At 47.5% G+C, this 22313-nt stretch overlaps 1 protein-coding gene across 1 annotated transcript; it reads right to left on the minus strand.

Moving 5' to 3' along the window:
- Positions 1-56: 56 nt before the first annotated feature.
- Positions 57-22286, minus strand: nup205 (nucleoporin 205). The gene is made up of 37 exons (XM_029634665.2): positions 22188-22286; positions 20884-21026; positions 19674-19845; positions 19444-19588; positions 19144-19303; positions 18823-19051; positions 18351-18691; positions 18071-18187; positions 17701-17838; positions 17449-17599; positions 17045-17247; positions 16699-16881; positions 16493-16543; positions 16183-16392; positions 15708-15945; positions 15287-15476; positions 14925-15127; positions 13386-13550; positions 12946-13185; positions 12563-12712; positions 12345-12416; positions 12015-12172; positions 11836-11916; positions 10714-10905; positions 10109-10415; positions 5537-5685; positions 5233-5424; positions 4923-5044; positions 3091-3356; positions 2914-2984; positions 2626-2754; positions 2389-2512; positions 1804-1970; positions 1594-1723; positions 907-1035; positions 628-683; positions 57-326 (listed from the first exon to the last, which is right to left on the minus strand). Exons 1-37 carry the CDS (start codon positions 22213-22215, stop codon positions 174-176), a joined length of 5955 nt encoding a protein of 1984 aa, XP_029490525.1. The 5' UTR covers positions 22216-22286; the 3' UTR covers positions 57-173.
- Between the last annotated feature and the right edge of the window lie 27 nt (positions 22287-22313).

Consider the following 22313-nt stretch of genomic DNA (forward strand, 5'->3'; position numbering starts at 1 on the left):
GATCATGAGTCCCATTTACAAAAGAGGAAACAAACCAATAATTAGTTGGTAAATCATTACATTTTAGAAAAGTATTTTAATTTCACAATAGAAAAAAAAAATCCATATCACCAAAAGCTATGATCAAGCCCAAAAAATCTTTCATGTCTGTTATGTATGGGCCGTTGAGTGTCTCAGCTCTTGGGCTGGCGTAGCAGGCCTCGGATCCTGCGTACCAGGGCCTGGATGAAGGTGTATCGGGAGCGGACCTGGCTGTATAGCCCCTCCACCTCCAGCAGCTTCCTCTGTAGAGCCTCTCCGAAGCCTGCCCCCATGTCACTCTGCAGCTGGAGATGACGACAGGAGAGGAGTCAGTCTTACTGGGAACTAACTCACGAGAGACTTGCAAAAGTGTCTGCCACTCAAGCTGAAAACACTCACTAATTCTTATACATGCATCGTCACCTGTACATATTTTTCCTAAAATCGGTGCTCTCAATCACACATTGTTCTAGGTACTCGGTGTAGACATGTCACGCTCCGCCCTTTGACACAGTTGGAGGACCGCAACATTTCAAGGGGCGTACGTACAGATTTACAAACATGTTTCTCCCCCACTGTTAGCATAGTCCAGATAAAGTAACTCACCTGTTCCAGGTCTTGCTGGCTGACTCGGGACAGGCCCAGGGCACGTCCAAACGAGTCTGGGGAACACAGGAGAAGCACACCCGTAAGAAGGGATGGGATCAACACAACCAGGAAAAAGGCTACCCATCATTTGTCATGATATAGATGAAAGAAGGTTCAGATTTTGAGAGGTAAAAAAAATAATCCCCCCCCAAAAAATAATCTAAACATGTCTGCTATCCCTAGGGGACCAATCTCAATCCACCCCAGAGGGTTAATTGAGCCAGTTTAGAGCTTCACCGTCAGTCAAGCGTGATCTGTAGGCGCTGGCACCAGGCATTAGGGAGTCTTTGGGGTCAGTGGGGGTGCAGTACAACAGGTAGTACTCCAGGTGGCGCCACATCACAAACAGACAGGTCTCAATCACATCTGAGGTGTGGTTAGGTCAAGGCATTTCTCATGCTCACCACTTATGACGGCATTTTCAAAGAAATGTTCCATGAATACAGCTCAGGGAATTGCATCAATAATACTTTAACAGGTGTCAAACATTTTTCTACCACGGGTCACATCCGGTCTTCACAGAGGTCGGGAGGGCCACACTTACAATGTTTAAAAAAAAAGGTCTATCCATCACTTTTGGAATGTGATGCTTTCTGACGATCTAGCTTGTGAAAAGACTAGAAATCTAGGTCAATTAGCACTTCTACAGTTTCCATTTGGTTTTAGGCATTACAATTGAGATAATTTTCCCACAAAAATATATAAATTAATATCTTTTTTTGTTTAACTCGAACCACCCGCGGGCCAGATTGAATGGGCTTGTTCGACACCCCTGTCTCTAAATCAAAACCACCCTGAGATTAACCATAAACCTTTAGCTCAGTCCCTTTACCTAACTCCTGCACAGCAGTCTGGTCTGGGGGTAGCTAAGTGTAATTTAATCTGGCTTAATCTGGTCTGGTTCAATTTAATATAGTAGGATACAGGAGCAGAGGGCCAGCAGCTTTGCTCTGTTGTTGATGAGCTGGACCAGGCGTCTCTTGGCCAAGAGGCTCCGCTGAACAGAGGAGATCTTCTCTACTCCACCAGTACCAGACACCAGGGCCGCGCACAGCTACACACAGGACAGAGAGACTGGTTAGGGCTGAGGCACTTTATACATCACCTTATCAAGAGGTCAAGTGTGTGTGTTACCTCCTTGAGCTCTTCTGGGGGCAGCTGCTCCAGGCTCTGCAGCTTGCCCAGGGCTTGTCTATGGCTCTGGTGGAAGCGGAAGAAGTCCGCAGCGCTGTTCTTCAGCAGGAAGAGAACCAGACCCAGGCTGGGCACACGAGAGTACAGGGCTGATGGCAGGGCCAGGTCTGAGGCAGGGCAGGAGAGGATTTTAGTCATTCACAGACGGGGGAGATTGAGAGGAACATGTGGGTGGGTGTGCGTGTGTAAGTCAAGGCTCTCCAACCCTGTTCCTGGAGCACTACCATCCTGTAGGTTGTCACTCCAACCATCATCTAGTGCGCCTGATTTGTATCATTGGCTGGTTTATAAACGGAATCAGGTTAGTTACAACTGGGGTTGGAACAAAAACCTACAGGAGGGTAGCTCTCCAGGAACAGATAGGTGTGAAGCAGGTTAAGATTTCGATCCCACACACATACTCTGGCTGTAGGTGTCTCAAGAGGGAAGGTTGGGATAAGCAAAAAAACACAATTCCAATGAAATAGGACAAATATAACCAGCCACCAAATTATTATGACACGCAGCGTAGCGGAAGAGTCTAACCTGTGTGGCCGTCTCGGCTGGCTGGTTCGTTGACCGAGGGGCTGAAGAGACAGATGCTGAACTGGGCCTGGGCTGAGCTCTGCAGTAGCAGGGTCTGGCAGTACTCCATGATGTTAGCACACACCTGGGGACAACAACAAAAACACTGTCATTGTTACAACAGGAGTTGGAAAGACGAAACAAACAGATCCGGAAAAGGGCTACATTGATTTTCTTTTTACCATTCCTCTATCGTACCTGTTGCATGGCCACCTCCATTTCCTCCCGTCGCTCGGCAGGGTCCCCCGGGGCTGCAATCTCTGCCTGCTTCAGGAGTCGCTCCCTCTCGCTCCCCGCCAGACGGCCCAGCAGAGACAGACACTGACGCTAGGAGAGAGGCATGTTGTTACACATCACAAAATACCTGATTGGATTGAGTAACCTATCAGGACTAAATAAATGTCCAGCTACTGACGCTGTGACTGAAGGTCCTGAAAAGAGACACAGGAGCGTGAGGCAGAGTGTTAGTATCGTGCCAGTATCTACCTGAAATCTGCTAATGTGACCCTGGAACTCCGGCAGAGCTGCACTGTTCACGTCCTGTCCCTCAAGAGCTCCTACACACACAATCACAAAACCAGCACCATAATATCACATTAGTCCCGAACCCAGGTGTGCCCCAGCTAGGTGTTGTGACTGTCTCTGGTGTGGCTGTGTATGTACCTGGCAGGGCAGTCTTGCTGATGATGCCTGTAAGCAGGGAGAGTTCCTGCAGCGCTCCCATACTGAGCTCCTGACAGCGCAGCAGCCCTTGGATGGTGTCGGCATGGACGATCAGCCACTGGAGGACCTGTGTTGCCCCCTGCTGGTGGTGTGTGGTGGTGGACGTGAGGATGACCTGGAACAACCTGAGAGCAGGCAGTAGGATCTGTCTGTAGCGGTCCAGAGGGCTGGGGATGAACCCTGAAGGGTCCCTCTGACCAAACACCCTAGAGACACACAGAGAACGGGTCAAATATGACAACTCAGATTTATACCACGATTCAGTTAAATCAATAAGGATACACACAGGGCATTCGGAATGTATTCAGACCGCTTCCCTTTTTTCACTTTGTTACATTAGACTTATACATTTTTAAATCAATCTAATACCCAATAATAACAAAGCAAAAACTGTTTTTTAGACACGTTTGCAAATTTATATTTAAAAAAAAACTGAAATATCTTATTTAACATAAGTATTTGCTATGAGATTCAAAATTGAGCTCAGGTGCATCCTGTTTCCATTGATCATCTTTGAGATGTTTCTACAACTTGAATGGAGTCCACCTGTGGTCAATTCAATTGATTGGACATAATTTGGAAAGGCACACAACTGTCTATATAAAAAGGTCCCACAGTTGACAATGCATGTCAGAGCAAAAACCAAGCCATGAGGTCTAAGGAATTGTCCATAGAGCTCTGAGACAGGATTGTGTCGAGGCACAGATCTGAGGAAGGGTAGCAAAAAATGTCTGCAGCATTGAAGGTCCCCAAGAACACAGTTCTTCTTAAGACGTTTCCTAGAGCTGGCCGCCCGGCCAAACTGAGCAATCGGGGGAGAAAGGCCTTGGTCAGGGAGGTGACCAAGAACCCGATGGTCACTGACAGAGCTCCTCTGTGGAGATGGGAGAACCTTCCAGAAGGACAAACATCTCTGCAGCTCTCCACCAATCAGGCCTTTATGGTGGAGTGGCCAGACAGGCACCTAAAGGACTCTCAGACTATGAGAAACAAGATTCTCTGGTCTGATGAAACAAAGACTGAACTCGTTGGCCTGAATGCCAAGCGTCACATCTGGAGGAAACCTGGCACCATCCATACGATGAAGCATGGTGGTGGCAGCATCATGCTGTAGGGGTGTTTTTTAGCAGCAGGGACTGGGAGACTAGTCAGGATCGAGACAAAGATGAATGGGAGCAAAGTACAGAGAGATCTGTGATTTTAAAAAACGCTCCAGAGAGCTCAGGACCCCAGACTGGGTTGAAGGTTCACCTTCCAACAGGACAACGACCCTAAGCATACAGCCAAGACAACGCAGGAGTGGTTTCGGGACAAGTCTCTGGATGTCCTTGAGTGGCCCAGCCAGAGCCCGGACTTAAACCCGATCGAAGAGCTCTGGAGAGGCCTGAAAATAGCTGTGAAGTGACACTCCTCATCCAACTGAACAGAGCTTGAGAGGATCTGCAGTGAAGAATGGGAGAAATTTCCCAAATACAGGTGTGCCAAGCTTGTAGCGTCTTATGTAAATGTGATATAAGTTTGCAAACATTTCTAAAATCCAGTTTTTGCTTTGTCATTATGGGGTATTGTGTGTAGCTTGAGAAAAAAAAAAAATTATATATTTTAGAATAAGGCTGTAATGTAACAAAACCTGGAAAAAGGGGTCTGAATACTTTTGGAATGCACTGTATGTGATGGCTAAGGAAAAAAGTTACTTTGGGAGTGACCACAAAGAACAATCTAACGCCCTCTTTCCAGCCGTTTCACCCTCTACTTCTTCATCCCCTCCTTACCTGTGTGAGTCACTGTCAGGCACCATGTCAAACACCTGACACTCCACCAGCTGAGACACCAGACCACAGCGCAGCAGCTCCACGGCCCCCTGGCCTGTCTTAGCCACTCGCGTCAACAGGGCCTAACAGACAAACAAAGAACAGTGGGTCATTTAGTGTGTGTGTGTGTGTGTGTACACACTCCCTTTTGAAGGTGGGGGAGTGTATGAATATAAACCCTTTCTATCGCACACATAGATGTAAAAGTTTTGGAGCAGTGAGTGCTGTAACCTTTAAGGTTAGTGTTTGTGTGCTCCCTTCCCCTTCTCACCATCTTGCTCTCATAGATGTAGAGAGGTTTGAGTAGCGGGGGCTGGGGGCTGAGCAGGGTCTGCAGGGCTGTATCGTCTTGCCTCAGGCTCTCTACCAACACACGCAGGTAACCACTGTTACACACGTACAGCAGCCACTGGCTCTGACGGTCTATGGACAGGATCCGGTCCAGCACGGCCAGGGCAAGCATCTGACAAAGAGAGAAGCAGAGGGAGAGGAAGTCAGACAGGCAGGTTGGAGTTCAAGATACAGTATTGCATATTGGATTGATTGTTAATGTGTGCGTGCGTCTGATTTCACACCCTGCCGATCTCATGGCCGTCGCAGGCATCCCTGCACACCACCTCCATGAGGGCTGTGCCGTAGCTCTCGATGATGGCCAGGTTCTCCCTCTGCAGCTTGGAGAAACCATCCTCAGGAGCAGTCAGACGCTCCCACATAGACTTCCCCGCTGGAGAGAGGGAGGGAAAGATGACAAAGATATGCATCTTTAGTTTGTTTGGGGTCTGAAATCTCTTCCCGCATTAACCGCACAGGTCAATCTTCTTGCTTTTATAAGTGTGAGGTAAATGGTTCAGTGTCCATGAGAATGCTAGCCACTGCCCTCATACAACTACTAGCGTAGTCAAAATGACATTGAATGTGTTGGGGGCTTATCTAAGCTTCTGAAGGGGGAGCTCCAGATAGCCCAGAATAAACTGATCAGGGTAGTATTGAAAGAGAGTCCACGTACTCACATAGGCAAGTGCTGCTTTCAGGAACTCAACAGGCTGCCTGTTGAGGCTAGGGTGTCCAGGATTATTTATGATTCTGCACCCAGATATGACTGATTACTTTCCCCATGTTAGAGATGCACACAACCACAACACCAGATCAGGTGTTGCTAATGTCTGCTTATACAGGGTCAGGAGTAATGCTGGGAAAGGTACTTCCTTGTATACTGGAGCCTCCGAATGGAATGAGCGGCCTTTGCCAATAAAAACAATAGCCTCTCTAGGCAGCTTTAAAAAGAAGGAAGTGGTGATGTCATTGGCCTCCCCCGTTGATTGAGGAACAATAGAGGAGCAATAGAAAACAAAAGAGGGAAGGCCCACTTGTGCCATGATTTACCTGCCTTGTGTGAAGTAAATCCGGTGATAAATAACATGAAACAGATTGCTATTTTAGAAACTGTATGATCATATTATGTCCCCTTCGATATAACCCCAATCAAATCAAATCAAATTTTATTTGTCACATACACATGGTTAGCAGATGTTAATGCGAGTGTAGCGAAATGCTTGTGCTTCTAGTTCCGACAATGCAGTGATAACCAACAAGTAATCTAACTAACAATTCCAAAACTACTGTCTTATACAGAGTGTAAGTGGATAAGGAATATGTACATAAGGATATATGAATGAGTGATGGTACAGAGCAGCATACAGTAGATGGTATCGAGTACAGTATATACATATGAGATGAGTATGTAGACAAAGTAAACAAAGTGGCATAGTTAAAGTGGCTAGTGACATAAGGATGCAGTCAATGATCTAGAGTACAGTATATACGTATGCATATGAGATGAATAATGTAGGGTAAGTAACATTATATAAGGTAGCATTGTTTAAAGTGGCTAGTGATATATTTACATCATTTCCCATCAATTCCCATTATTAAAGTGGCTGGAGTTGGGTCAGTGTCAATGACAGTGTGTTGGCAGCAGCCACTCAATGTTAGTGATTGCTGTTTAACAGTCTGATGGCCTTGAGATAGAAGCTGTTTTTCAGTCTCTCGGTCCCAGCTTTGATGCACCTGTACTGACCTCGCCTTCTGGATGATAGCGGGGTGAACAGGCAGTGGTTCGGGTGGTTGATGTCCTTGATGATCTTTATGGCCTTCCTGTAACATCGGGTGGTGTAGGTGTCCTGGAGGGCAGGTAGTTTACCCCGGTGATGCGTTGTGCAGACCTCACTACCCTCTGGAGAGCCTTACGGTTGAGGGCGGAGCAGTTGCCGTACCAGGCGGTGATACAGCCCGCCAGGATGCTCTCGATTGTGCATCTGTAGAAGTTTGTGAGTGCTTTTGGTGACAAGCCGAATTTCTTCAGCCTCCTGAGGTTGAAGAGGCGCTGCTGCGCCTTCTTCACGACGCTGTCAGTGTGAGTGGACCAATTCAGTTTGTCTGTGATGTGTATGCCGAGGAACTTAAAACTTGCTACCCTCTCCACTACTGTTCCATCGATGTGGATAGGGGGTGTTCCCTCTGCTGTTTCCTGAAGTCCACAATCATCTCCTTAGTTTTGTTGACGTTGAGTGTGAGGTTATTTTCCTGACACCACACTCCGAGGGCCCTCACCTCCTCACTGTAGGCCGTCTCGTCGTTGTTGGTAATCAAGCCTACCACTGTTGTGTCGTCCGCAAACTTGATGATTGAGTTGGAGGCGTGCGTGGCCACGCAGTCGTGGGTGAACAGTGAGTACAGGAGAGGGCTCAGAACGCACCCTTGTGGGGCCCCGTGTTGAGGATCAGCGGGAGGAGATGTTGTTGCCTACCCTCACCACCTGGGGGCGGCCCGTCAGGAAGTCCAGTACCCAGTTGCACAGGGCGGGTCGAGACCCAGGGTCTCGAGCTTGATGACGAGCTTGGAGGGTACTATGGTGTTGAATGCCGAGCTGTAGTCGATGAACAGCATTCTCACATAGGTATTCCTCTTGTCCAGGTGGGTTAGGGCAGTGTGCAGTGTGGTTGCATCGTCTGTGGACCTATTTGGGCGGTAAGCAAATTGGAGTGGGTCTAGGGTGTCAGGTAGGGTGGAGGTGATATGGTCCTTGACTAGTCTCTCAAAGCACTTCATGATGACGGAAGTGAGTGCTACGGGGCGGTAGTCGTTTAGCTCAGTTACCTTAGCTTTCTTGGGAACAGGAACAATGGTGGCCCTCTTGAAGCATGTGGGAACAGCAGACTGGTATAGGGATTGATTGAATATGTCCGTAAACACACCGGCCAGCTGGTCTGCGCATGCTCTGAGGGCGCGGCTGGGGATGCCGTCTGGGCCTGCAGCCTTGCGAGGGTTAACACGTTTAAATGTCTTACTCACCTCGGCTGCAGTGAAGGAGAGACCGCATGTTTTCGTTGCAGGCCGTGTCAGTGGCACTGTATTGTCCTCAAAGCGGGCAAAAAAGTTATTTAGTCTGCCTGGGAGCAAGACATCCTGGTCCGTGACTGGGCTGGGTTTCTTCTTGTAGTCCGTGATTGACTGTAGACCCTGCCACATGCCTCTTGTGTCTGAGCCATTGAATTGAGATTCCACTTTGTCTCTGTACTGACGCTTAGCTTGTTTAATAGCCTTGCGGAGGGAATAGCTGCATTGTTTATATTCGGACATGTTACCAGACACCTTGCCCTGATTAAAAGCAGTGGTTCGCGCTTTCAGTTTCACGCGAATGCTGCCATCAATCCACGGTTTCTGGTTTGGGAATGTTTTTATCGTTGCTATGGGAACGACATCTTCGACGCACGTTCTAATGAACTCGCACACCGAATCAGCGTATTCGTCAATATTTCCATCTGACGCAATACGAAACATGTCCCAGTCCACGTGATGGAAGCAGTCTTGGAGTGTGGAGTCAGCTTGGTCTGACCAGCGTTGGACAGACCTCAGCGTGGGAGCCTCTTGTTTTAGTTTCTGCCTGTAGGCAGGGATCAGCAAAATGGAGTCGTGGTCAGCTTTTCCGAAAGGGGGGCGGGGCAGGGCCTTATATGCGTCGCGGAAGTTAGAGTAACAATGATCCAAGTTTTTACCACCCCTGGTTGCGCAATCGATATGCTGATAAAATTTAGGGAGTCTTGTTTTCAGATTAGCTTTGTTAAAATCCCCAGTTACAATGAATGCAGCCTCCGGATAAATGGTTTCCAGTTTGCAAAGAGTTAAATAAAGTTCGTTCAGAGCCATCGATGTGTCTGCTTGGGGGGGATATATATACGGCTGTGATTATAATCGAAGAGAATTCTCTTGGAAGATAATGCGGTCTACATTTGATTGTGAGGAATTCTAAATCAGGTGAACAGAAGGATTTGAGTTCCTGTATGTTTCCTTCATCACACCATGTCTCGTTAGTCATGAGGCATACGCCCCCGCCACTCTTCTTACCAGAAAGATGTTTGTTTCTGTCGGCGCGATGCGTGGAGAAACCCGTTGGCTGCACCGCATCGGATAGCGTCTTCCCAGTAAGCCATGTTTCCATGAAGCAGAGAACGTTGCAGTCTCTGATGTCCCTCTGGAATGCTACCCTTGCTCGGATTTCATCAACCTTGTTGTCAAGAGACTGGACATTGGCAAGAAGAATGCTGGGGAGTGGTGCGCGATGTGCCCTTTTTCGGAGTCTGACCAGAACACCGCCTCGTTTTGAGGTATTTATTCTTTGATTTTGAGATATCTCCCTTCGATGCCATACGAGCCATCTTGTCACATTTTACATGGACATTTTAGCCATTTAGCAGACGCTCTTATCAAGAGAGACTTACGGGAGCTAAGTTAAGTTCCTTGCTTAAGGGCAGACAGATTTTTCACCTTGTTGGGTCAGGGATTTGAACCAGCGACCTTTCGGTAACTGGCCCAATGCTCTAACCACTATGCTACCTGCCACAAGACAACCACAATGTAAATTCCTAGACATTGCTGTGTTTAATCGTCAATGATTCTACTCATCTACATGCAAGTCTTTTTACAGTTTTGTGTGCTTGTTTTTAAAATGGTCAAATTAATAAACTAAACTAAGGTTTGCAAACAATGACCAGAGAAAATAAACACTACTACATAGCGTCCTAAAGTTGCGTCCATAATTCTCCCAAGTTTTTTTGCGTCTTCCTAGCAATACTGTAGCTCAACAATACCTTGCTGCAGTGTATCTGGCTCCTCAGGTTTCTGGGCGATCTGCAGATAGTAGAGCAGAGCGCCGTACAGGTGTGCACGCAGACGCTGGAATCCACCACCCGTACAGAGGATGAAGTCAAGCAGCTTCCTCAGGATCAGGTGCAGAGCAGAGTTAGCGATGGAGGCGAAGCCCGACGATGAGCCTCCCTCCAGCCCGGCCCCCTGCTGCTGCTCCGACAGCACCGATTGGCTGAGGTGGGCGGTGAGGGTGAACACAGCCCCGGCTACTATGGGCATCAGCTCTCCTGCGGAGTCTTCTGACAACACCTGGTAGAGACAGGAGAACTTAGACCATTTTACAGAGTTGCCATACACACACAATCTCTCCCACACACACAGTCTTGTATAATTAACCTTGTGGGGACATACTTCAGTCCCATTCAAAATCTTATCTCCCCTAACCATAAACCTAACCCAAACACCTAACCTTAACCTTAACACTAGCTCCTAACCATAAACCTAATTCTAACCCTAAACCCTTTATGTCCCCAGTTGGTCAAATTTTGTACGCTTACTATTCTTCTGGTCCCCACAAGTATAGTTAAACATGTCCACAAACACACACCTTGTCGTGCAGGTCCAGCAGCAGGTCCCTGATTATGATCTGTCTGTCGTCTGCAGGGATGAGGTCTGCAGGGCAGGCGGTGAGCAGGGTCTCCACCAGACCTCTCCATGACTGCAGCGCATGGCGCTTGGCACTCAGGCTCCGACGCACACGATTCCTCTCCACCACCTGCTGCAGGATGGAGTTCACCTCCTGGGGAGTGAGCGCACAAATCAAGGGTTTGTTCAGTTAGGTGAAACAGTCAGAATGTTTCTTTCTTAATGTTCTGTAATGCTTCACGCTCCTGAACAGTCTCCTGAGCATCATTTTGCAAGGAAAATACCATACTACTATACTCTGAATAAGGGGTTTTAAACTTTTTCTTGTCCAGTGACCCCTACTATATGTTAGCAAAAATGTAATATCACATTTTATCATTGTGAATAATAGCAAATAGAAGTAGTCAAATTTTTCAAATGAATAGATTCGTTTCATTATTTTGACCACGCCACCAATTATTGGAAGTGTAAACTAACATAGTATATTAGCTAGGAAGGTATCTTGGCAGCATAGAGAAAATGTTGCTGTTGTTAAACCAATTTTCTGCAATGTTATACATTTGTCCATTGAACCGAGAGAAAATGTAACATTTTTAAAGCTAATTTCCTTGAAAGCCTATGCATTGTGCCATGGCTAATCCTGTGTTCCTCTGCTCAAACATATCAAAATCAATAGACTATCGTTTTTTAAATGTTATAGTTCTCTTTATTGTTAGTCCCCCCCCCCCATTCCTCCTTCCCACCTCCCCAGCCACTGTGCTTCTACATCTGCATTGCTTGCTCTTTGGTGTTTTAGGCTAGGTTTCTGTTGGTGAGAAAAGGGCTTTAAATCAATTTGATCGATTGTGCCAACGATAGTTAGCATTGGCTTGTGAAACTACCTCAGTCTTCCTTCATACTAGACGCAGAGACAAAAATAGTATCCACGATAATATTCTGTTGCAGCTTGTGATAATCAAATTATTCGTTTTCAGAAAAAAATCCTAAATATTTTTTCTAAAATAACTAAAGAACACAGACCCACTGCAGTACTGCGGACCCCAGTTCAAAATTCCCTGCTCTAAATCATACTGCCAGCACGCACCTCCATCAACAGTGGCCTCTGTCCAATGGCTGCCATCCCCTGAAGGGCGTTGACCTCCGCTACCAGGACTCGATGGAGTAACTGTGGAGATGACGACATCATTAGAAAAATGACATAGTAACAAAAATGCATTGAAAACAAGGTTGTGTTTACATACGCAAACTGAAAGCCAGGCCCACCTTGACGTTGCAGACGGTGTGTCCGTGCTCGTTGACGTGCTCGCAGTTGGCGATGACCTGCTCGATCTGAGTGCGCTCAAAAAAGTCCAGCTGCAGCAGCTCTGGCACATCCTGGCTGAAGTTAATGGCATCCAGCACGCTGAGGAGCTTCCTACGCACTGATGATGTCGTCACACATGGACAGCAGATGAGTACGTCATAAAATGATACGGTACAACTAGCTAAACAACCAGCTCTTGACTTCCGCAACTTACAATACAATAGGGCCTATAGTGACAGATTGTATATGGTTCACAGTTAGATACGTTGGTGTGAAGAACTAGAACTAACCTTTGGAGACGGTGTCAAAGTGCAGGAATCCACTGACAGATCTGCTCTCCTCCATGCCGGTCTCCCCATCCGCTGATTAAAGAAACAGATCAACTGTCATGCCTTCTGCTTTTCCACTTTTACTCATATCCCATTTACATCAATGAACAACAACTCATCCCAAAGAATGCAAGTTCTACAGTGTGTGTGTGTGTGTGTGTGTGTGTCGTAGTGGTTACCTGCGTGCTGAGTGCGAGGCTGGTCATCCAGCAGCAGGTTGAGGAGGCGCTGGGTGTGTGAGCGCTGGCGGTTGAGTGATGTTACTCGGAGTTCGATGGCCGCTGTCTTCATGAGCCAGGACATCTGGGACAGGGCGGAGATCTCATCACCTGGGAGGGTAGAGGGAGGGACACAGGTTAGAGAGAAGAGTGTGACACCCCGAGTAGTCGCCTTCCTCTCTGTCGGCTCAGTTAAGAAGGATGACCGAGTCTTTGTAGGTGTACAAATGCCCTGGTTGGCATCTGCCGTAATACTTCCACCTATCCTGTTTTTCAGATTCAATGCAGATGAAGGAGAGGAGACCAGGATAGGAAGTGTATTGAGATGCCAGTGAGGAGCTCACCTGGTAGGATGAAGGGCAGGTGCTGCAGGTGGGTGAACAAGAAGTCCTGGCTGGTCCTCAGGTAGCGCATGGTGGGTCCTGACGTGTCCGAGCACACACACAGCTGGTAGATCACCTGGTAACAGAGCTCAGCCAGGTGTGGGGCCTGGCTGGTGAGCACGGGTCCCGAGCGTCTCTCACTGCCTCTCTGCAGCAGACTCAGGATGGCATGCAGGCAGCTCCGTGGGCACCCCAGCACACCTGATACACAGAGAAGATTTTACAACAGTAAGCTGGTCATGAAAGCCGGGGTCATACCAAACAGAAATAAACTGAAACGATGAGGGACTACCTGAACCAACTCTAGTTTAAAATGTTCATTTTTTCGTTGCAAAAACTTTTTTTCTACGGTGTGCCCTAATGTATACAGCCCTGATGTAAAGAAAAGAGCAGCTACTGACCTGCGTCCTGCAGGTTGGTGGAGTTGATGGGCTTCTTGACCTCGTAGCCCAGCAGGTAGAGAGCCAGGTTGGGGGTCTTCAGTTCCAGGGAGGTGATCAGCAGGTTCAGGATGTGGATCTGGGTCTCGTGGCGGATCCTCGCTTCCTTCTTCGCTGGCTCAGAGTCTGGGGGGAAGAGAGAGAGGAGAGGTGGTGAATTGGAGTGACTGAACGGATGTGCTGAGCAAAGTGACTGAATGGGCTTGGTCATTAAGAAATGCAGCGGCCATGACCGAAGCCAAATGTTGTCATGTTCGCACATGACAAGCGTTTGTAAATTCCCTCTGCCAAAACAGTACACAGTTAAGCCTTCCACGTTCTTCGGTTTTACTGGCGCCTAGCTAAACTCGGCTAGGTGAACCGAACGAGTGTGCGCACATACTCCCTCAAAAGACTTTCGGCAATAGTACGGTGTGTCCATCTAGAGACGCCGTAGCCAGTATACAGTCCGAATGAATCTAACTCAATAAATATCATTTTCCCGAGGTGACCTTAATCACAAATGTTTTCACTTAGATGTAAAATTGCGCATGAAGACCATTAATCTCTTGTTGAATGACAACAAGCGCTTCATTGAAGAATCCCTTCTGTTGACCAATCACCGACAAAGGGGCGCAGACTTCGGCTACCAAACTTCAGCTTGCCTCGAGAGAAAAATAAATAAATTGTGCACGAACAGCCGAAAAAACCCTTACCGAAGACCAAAATGTCATCATAAGACACACTGTTCAATACTGTGTCGGCTGGGTAGCATAAGGACGCCTTTCGTCACTCACCCTTCTAGGTGACCTGGTTAGACTAAGTTGTGTCTTGAAGTCGTCTAGGCTAGCCAACTTCTTTCACCAATTAGCTATTGTGCAACCGTGGCAAAATTGGCATTGGATAGCCTATCACTGGGGCCAGGCAATAAATTACACAATGTAAATGGAACAATATTTTCATGCTGCATCTTTCGGTTGTCACATAAAATGCTTTCAATATTTGTATATGAACTTCTATAATTTCTATAGTTTGAGGTTTAGTCATTGAAATTTGGAGCTATGGACTTATATATATTGTCCCATGTAAATGGTGTAATTTACTGATGGTCCCTAACTATCCCCATAGGGATGTCGAATGTCAAACCAAGTAGCCAATAGGCATTACGATTGAGTCATGTGCAGCTGGGCTCCAAATAGCTGATTACTTGGGTGCTGCCAGTTGTGGGCAGGATTGAAATAAACCCAACAACACCCTTCGTTCCGTGATATACAGTTTGTTCCTATAATAATCTCACAAATCTAAGTTTTGGACCAAACTGACTTTATGACCAAAATTATCCTACTTACACATTGTAGTCAATTGACATTAGAATGAACGTTTCGGACTCGTATCGATGCAACAAAGGCTGTTTTTAAAACGAGAAGGTGCTTTTCAGGGGCAGTCGGTCTTTGATGGGCAGGTTGGACATCTTTCACACTCAGAGATAAACATTGTTGATAGAACGAGAGTGTGACTCACCGTCTCCTTTCTCTAGTCCCTCCTCAGCCCCCTCGTTGTCCAGACACTCCACGAAGCCAGCCATCAGCTTGTCACTCACAGTCTGGTCGTGTGTGAAGTCTCCCACCAGTCTGTTCTGGATGTTGGGGTAGCGGGCGATCCTCTGCAGGATCTTAGCACTCTGGAAGGCCGCCTCCGGGTTGGAACTGCTGTGGTACAGGTACCTGCCAGGGACAAGAGAGAGAGAGAGAGGGAATTCGACTATTGTTTACATTTGACAGGGACAATGTACTTCAACTTCAAGTCAACATTTCTGCGTATGTCCCAGATTTAGCACAACGTCTCCTCGTGTGTAGTCCCTGGTGAGATAAGTGTTCCAGTACCTGGCGATGTTGACGATGTGGTCAGCCCGGCGGCTCTGGGCGCTGACGCCCTGCAGGAGCTGCTCCAGGGGAGAGACGATGAGGGAGGCCTGGCTCTCCCTCAGCAGGTCCATGAACACCACCTCTTTCTGCAGGGCCAGGTCCAGAAGACACAGGCAGTGCAACACCGCAGACTCCAGCTGCTTTTTACCTGCAAGTCGGACAGTCACAGAACCAATAGTGATGAGTGGATGTAAAGAAATGTAATCTCGAGATACCAGAAATGTGAGCCACCCAACAATGTGACCTGAGAAAATACTGGAAATATGATCAGGTCTCAACTCAAACCCAAATGTCCCCCTCCTTGTACAATGCTAACAGGGAAGTGAACAGTGTAAAAACAAAAGAAAAACAGTTCTGACAGGTGTGTGTGTGTACTGACCAGGGAAGAGGGAGTAGGTGTCTAGCTGACGCACGCCCTCCTCCAGCAGGCTGAGGCAGAGGGTGAGGGTGGGCGAGTCGTTGAGCAGGTGGAACATGAGGCTGTGGCCGGGGGGCTTGTGGGCCAGCACCTGCTCACCCTGGAGCTCCACTGTTTCCTGGACAAAGTCTGAGGGCTGGGGCTCGTAGTCCCTCAGCAGCTTGTGGAACACCTCCAGAACAGCATCCGCTACCTCCCACTGATAGAGGGCATATGTGGTGGAGAGGTGATGGAAGAGGGGGGGTGGAGAGTGAGGCAAACCTGAAGTAAGTATTAGTAGCAAAACACACTTCTATGCCATCTGAGAGCAAGTGCTGACATGGGTTGTAATGAATTTCACTAGCTAAATGTGATCCTCAACCACAGAAACCGGTCTTACGCAGTTCCCATCTAATGTCACCAACAGGGGACCTCAACTGTGGAGAGATTCCCGTACCTTCTCAGCAGCACGGCGATAGGCTCTGGTGGGAAAGGGAAGGAAAACGGCGTCACGCAGGAAGGTCAGGTAGGGCTGGAATCCTGGCGCACGGAGCCCCGCCCCTAGGTTGACGGGCAGAGCGCTCTCGACCAATGTGCTGATGAGCTGACAGAAGGCTCTGGTCAGAGGATACTCCTCACAGCTCGACTCAATCTCATTCAGCTCCACCTGAGAGGGACAAGGAGAAAGGTTACAAACAGATACATGTGTACAAGCAAACAACGTACGCAGTGCCACACACAAACAATGTACGCAGGCAAAATCTCACCTCAATCCCAGCAGCTTGTTTCTGTCCAGGGGCCCGCACTGTCTGAAGAATCTGGATAGAAATGACCAGAACATGAGCGTTTGGCACTTTGTAAGCGATCCTGGCAGGCCAGACAATACCAACACCTCAGATGCACTATCAATACTTATGCACGAGACATGTGTTTTTACAGATTTTCATTCCTCCTCACTATACACCGGACTTACCTGAGTGTATTCCAGTGACTGCCAGAGGGAGGCAGCTATCTCCGGAGACTTGCCAAAGGCAGCCAGGCAGAGCAGGAGCTCCCCCTTGAGGACCGGCTGCACACTGCACTGCAGCAGCCCCAGCATCACCACAGCCGGGGTCCACTGGGGGTGCTCACACAAGGCCAGGCGGGCATTCTCACTCTGAAAAACACAGTGTCAAATGAGATATCACCTTGGCAAATGAAAGACTTAAGATAGCTTCATTTCAATCCCTGCTTGTGACTGTGTGACCCCCATGTTTGTTTTAACATGCTTTATGTGTTCATCGTCTGTTCAGATCAGTCTTCAGCAAACCACTTCATACCCAGGTAATGATGGTGCAGAGCAGCTGCAGGAAAGAGGTCAGGCCGTCCAGCTCCCTCTGTGTGATGCCCCTTATTGGCGGGAGGCGATAGTGTGTGGCATCAGCATTAGGCAGGTCTCGGCGCAGGTTCTCGTGGTACAGCATGAGGGAGTGGAAGAAGTGCTCCCAGGACACAGGGCTGCCGGTCACCTGCATGTTATCCCCTAAACAAACAACAGAGCCCAATGTATTATCTGGTGGTGTCCTTAAAAATCAGTGAATGAAGGCTGCATTTATCTTTAGCTAGTGAACAAGAAAGGACCTAGTACCAAGCCCTGCGGAACTCCATTAGTGAGAACATTAGACAATTGCTTTGTATCTTTACAGATTCCTACAGGGCCTTGAAGGTGAGAGTGTTTAGTTACCGTGTGGGGCCCCATTGGTCTTTAGCAGGCTGAAGCAGTAGTGGGCACACTGGGGGCCGTTGGCCAGGCCCTTCAGCATGCGCAGGTAAGGGATGTACAGGGTGGGGGGCAGCAGGTCCCCCATCTGACGCACAAATTTAGACAGCACCACCTGTGGCACAGCACACAAGCTGTTATAAAAGGTCCCATTGGAGAATAAATTATCTTACTTTTTAATCTAGGGAGGAAGGTGGATGTGGAAGGTGATCATACCTGTTTGTGTGGGGGCCTCTGCATGGCCATGCCCAGGTAGGAGCCCTGGAGGGAGGTGTGCTGGAGGGACTCAGTGTGGCACCAGAACTCCAGAGCCAGCTCCAGCCCAAACGGGTCCTTGCTATAGAACTCTCCGATCTACAAACACACAGAAGGAAGTAAGACAAATATGCTTAGCCAATGCTACTCTGTGAAAGCAACGGTCATGTTTGCTGTTCTTTACATGTTTGCCTCCTTCTCTCCAGTGCGTCATGTTGCAATGTAAATTGCTAGCAAACGACTAGTCACTTTCACAGCATATAGCAATAAGAAAGCCCCATGTAATCCACTAGTGACAGAGAGTGTTTAGGGTGAGGTAATGAAGGCTGACCAGGATCATGAGGTGGTCCAGGTCTTTCCTCAGGGAGGACGGAGGCTCACTGCCCATCTGCAGAGACATGTGGACCAGTCTGGCGTCCTCGTCAGCACGGTTACGCAGCTGCTTCACCTGCAAGACGTCACACACCTTGAAACTTGCACATACACACTTCTGCGTAAAGGAAATAAATATCTTCACCCTGAAAAATGGAGGACTAAACGATATTCAAATTCCTATCATACTCAAACACACCAATGCACAGCCACAAAGCAAAACTGGTGGCATTGCTAACCTTCATGGGCATGAGGGCCAGGAAGTCAGTGATGAGGGAATGGAGGCGGCGGGTGTAGAATTCATCATGAGTGAAGCCCTCACATCCCAGCATGCCCTCTGTCATGAAGAGGAAGACACCTCCTAGCAGGGCCTGGTCGGCCAGTGCCTCATCTGCCTCTGTAAACTCTGCCAGGGCTGAGCCCTGGGGCAGCTGGGAGAGGGCATGCAGGGCCAGGGCCCAGGCCAGCCGACACACAGCCTGCAGCCCAGGCAGCTTCCAGGGCCTCCCATCCACCAGACGACTGTGTACTGCAGACACATACTGCTTCTCTGTCAGCAGGGGCAGGGCCTGGAGGAGGTCTGGTTTACACACACACAAACCATTTTGGTGTAGTATTTACATAGAAGTAGTCTACACAATTTCAGGGTCGACATTGCTGTGTTGCAGCATGTTCAGGTAACACGGCAACAGAATACATGGCAATTCTAACCTTCTCTATCTTCTGTTCCTTGCTCCAGGAAGCTGACGTCCAGACAGTACAGCAGTGCCATGACGAGAGCCAGATTCACGCTGTCCAATGAGCCATCAGCTTCCACTGTCACCGTCTCAAGGTGGGCAACAAGGGCCAGGGTGTCATCCTTACCTAGAGGTGATTGGCAGGTCCATGCAAACAGGCAATCTGCCAGTGCCTGTCGGCACTCTTTGATGAGGTCCGATACCTGGCAGAGAAAGACAATGTGTGAACATGTGAGGGAAGGAAGACAAACCTCTTCTGTACATGATACAATTCCTCTGAGAAGGGCTTCCTCACCTCTTTCCTGTGTTTTTCGTTGCCCAGGCCTCGCTCTTTCTGCAGGCGCTCAAACTCCCGCGTTACATTGATCTCTGACACCAGCGTCAGTAGGCGTCTCGTCAGGCCCTGGCTCATCAGCTCATCTGTGAAGCGTGTGGTGAGGGCCACCAGCTCCCCACTGGGACAGAACACACACGACCAAATCAACAGAGAGCGGAGGAAAATAGTCATCTGTTGTTGAATCATCAAGGCGCAGACCAAAGAAATACTGGTCTGAACAACATTAAAGTAGGAAGTAGACAGGGAAATAGATTGTACCTTAATTCCAAGGTGAAGGTCTTGCCATGGCGGGACTGGATGAGCGAGCGCAAGGAGTTGGCCACGCAGAGCTTTCCATCCCAGTACAGCAGCACTGCAACCAGCCCCCGACTCAGACCTGGAAAATGGGGCTGCTGGTTCTCACCTGAAAAAAATAAGTCATATTTAGAAACAAACATCCTGCCAGTGTTTATCTCCATTGGTAAGGTGCTCGTCGCTGTATATATTACCTGCCAACAGCAGCTCCAGGGCTGCCAGCTCTCCAATGTCAAAGAGGTCACTCAAGATGAAGGCCTCTGTAAGCAGCTGCTCTGGGAGGAGACGTGACCCCTGCTGACCCTGGATGGCAATGCCCTCTGTGCTGGCTTTCCGCACCTTCTCCCTCTGCTCTGCACTCTTTGGCTAAAGAACACAAAAAGAGAAAACATCAAGCAAATCAACTTTAGCAACTCCCGCTTGGCTTGCAGATGAGTAAAACTCATCGGCGTCTCTGTAACCAGGTTTCCATCCAACCTTTTATGGGAGTAAATGTCACAACAGGCCTGATGGAAACAGCTAATTTGTTGGTAAACTTTCCAAATGTCGACAAAACTAAATACACTAGTCAAGGTGGGATCTTGGTGTCAGTAAAATTAACTATGCGGAAAATGGCGATGGAAACAATTATGAGAAAATATTGATATAAATAACCATCACGCGAGAAGTACATTTGGAGTCACGCGATGATATGTTGTGGTCCTCCCACTACGACTCGGGAAAGCATGCAGTTTATTAGGCTACAGATTAAATAAGTTATGGTGAACATCACAGGGTGGTGAAAGTGCACTGTGATACGCTTTACGCTCCTTTCCAATAAATATCAAGGGCCTTATTCTGGTGACATGATCAATGACGCTTGGCTGCCTTTTAACAAATAAAAATCATCTTGCTCTCTTGTCCATAATAATCTCATCATGTAGGCTATACCCGCACAGTATTTGCAAGCTGTTGGCTAGAGAGCATGTGGGCAAATTCTCTATATAATGCAAAATACGTTGTATCAAAACCATCAGTAGAGTTGAAAATGCGATGGAAAGCAATTAAGCTTTTTTGTTTTTGTTATTCGGTACATGGGAATTTAACCACAAAGTTATTTTTATGTGCACTACATCATTACACACAGCCTTTTATCCACATGTCAACTTGATGGTAATGTAACGTAACAAGCATTAAAAGACATTCGAGCGGAATCCCCACATCCGGTTTTCAGGGGAAACTAAAGTTAGGTTGAAAATACTGTATCCCTGAAAACATCAGCTTTCTTCCGACCCCGCAGAGAGGGATTTGATGGAAACAGATCTTTGTTGGGGAAATGTGCATACTCTTTTTATGCAGATTTTTGATTATTTGCATAAAAATCTTGCCAATTGGATGGAAACCTAGCTTCTGACAGCATCTCACCGGGTTCTTGTAGAGTGAGAGGAAATTGGGCTTGTGTTTCTTGAGTTGAAGGTCTAGGAGGTGGACGCTCTCTGGTTGCCTCCTCCACACTGCACCCTCCACTGTGTCCCATAGCTCCTTCAGCGGCCCCCACAGACTGGCTCCTGATAGGGGGACACAAGTAAAGTCAAATCAGTCAGTGTCTTGTGTCTAGCCTATACAATGTGTTCAGAGCATTTCATAAGCCTTGTTCACATTGGCAGTTTGAAGAGACTCAAATCAATTTGCTTTTTATCCTGCAGTCTGAACAACCAAAAATAACATGGAAGTAGGTGGTTTGAAGTCAAATACAAAATCTGATTAATGGCCATTAAACTTATTGGGGCATATCTTGTTGATGTTGCTTGCTAGCTACTCTGTCGACAGTGTGACAAGAACATGTGGTAGCTAACAAGTTAGCTCATCGTTGCAGTTATCTAGTTGACATATGTGGCTAGCCAAAAGGGCCTCGTTTTGAAAGTTGTATGATCTTATCCTTGAGGCTTTCAAAAATGTTTCTTACATTATGATTTTGAACATTCCAAACCACTGGGAAATGGCCATGGCAGGCATTGTTGTCACCTTAACTTCTGAGTGATAGAAAACACGTGCACCACCAATCATCCTACACCAATGCGCACACCCGTCGTTCCTATGCCAACTAGAGTAGCCATGTGAGCAAATGACTGCTGTCTGAACACACACACATCTGATTTAGTCACTTGCAACTTTGCTGTTTGGACAGACAGTATTCCAAAACAGATGTGAGCATTAGGGCCTGCAGTGTGAACAAGAGTTTAGTCGCACATTGTTGAGACTATGAGCAAGTTAGCTAGTTAACTGGTGTGTGGGCATTTTACATTTTATTTACCTAGTTAACTACAGTAGCTAACTAACGTGATACGTTAGCACGTGAAACCTTTACATTCGTTTCCTGGTGAGCGACCTCTTGAAGCTAGCAATAGGCAACTAGCTAATCAGCTCTGTATTGAACTGGTAGGACGTTTGCTTCATGTCAATGCATTTGGTTGTTTCATCGAATTTTAAATGAAACATACCCACGCATGTTATTAACGTTAGTGACCATAGCATAGCAGTCAGCTAACTACTAGCGCTCCTGTCCTGACTGTCTGAACTTGACACAGATTCCCCGTTATGTAATCAGACTGTATTTTATACAATTAAAATACCTCGTCAACAAATGTGTATTATGATTAGTTGGTAAATAACCATAAGCAACCTCACTCCTCTATTATTTGAAATAACAGAAAAAATAAAGCCCATACCTGAATTTACCGCCATCTGCGCCGCCATGTTAAAACAAAGATATTAGAGAAAGGTGGAGATAGGAATCAAATTGCGAAAGGAATTAGGGGAACATATAACGCCCCACCCAGCAGACTGTTGACAAA

Source organism: Oncorhynchus nerka, linkage group LG25 (genome assembly GCF_034236695.1).
Source record: "Oncorhynchus nerka isolate Pitt River linkage group LG25, Oner_Uvic_2.0, whole genome shotgun sequence".
NCBI lineage: Eukaryota > Metazoa > Chordata > Actinopteri > Salmoniformes > Salmonidae > Oncorhynchus > Oncorhynchus nerka.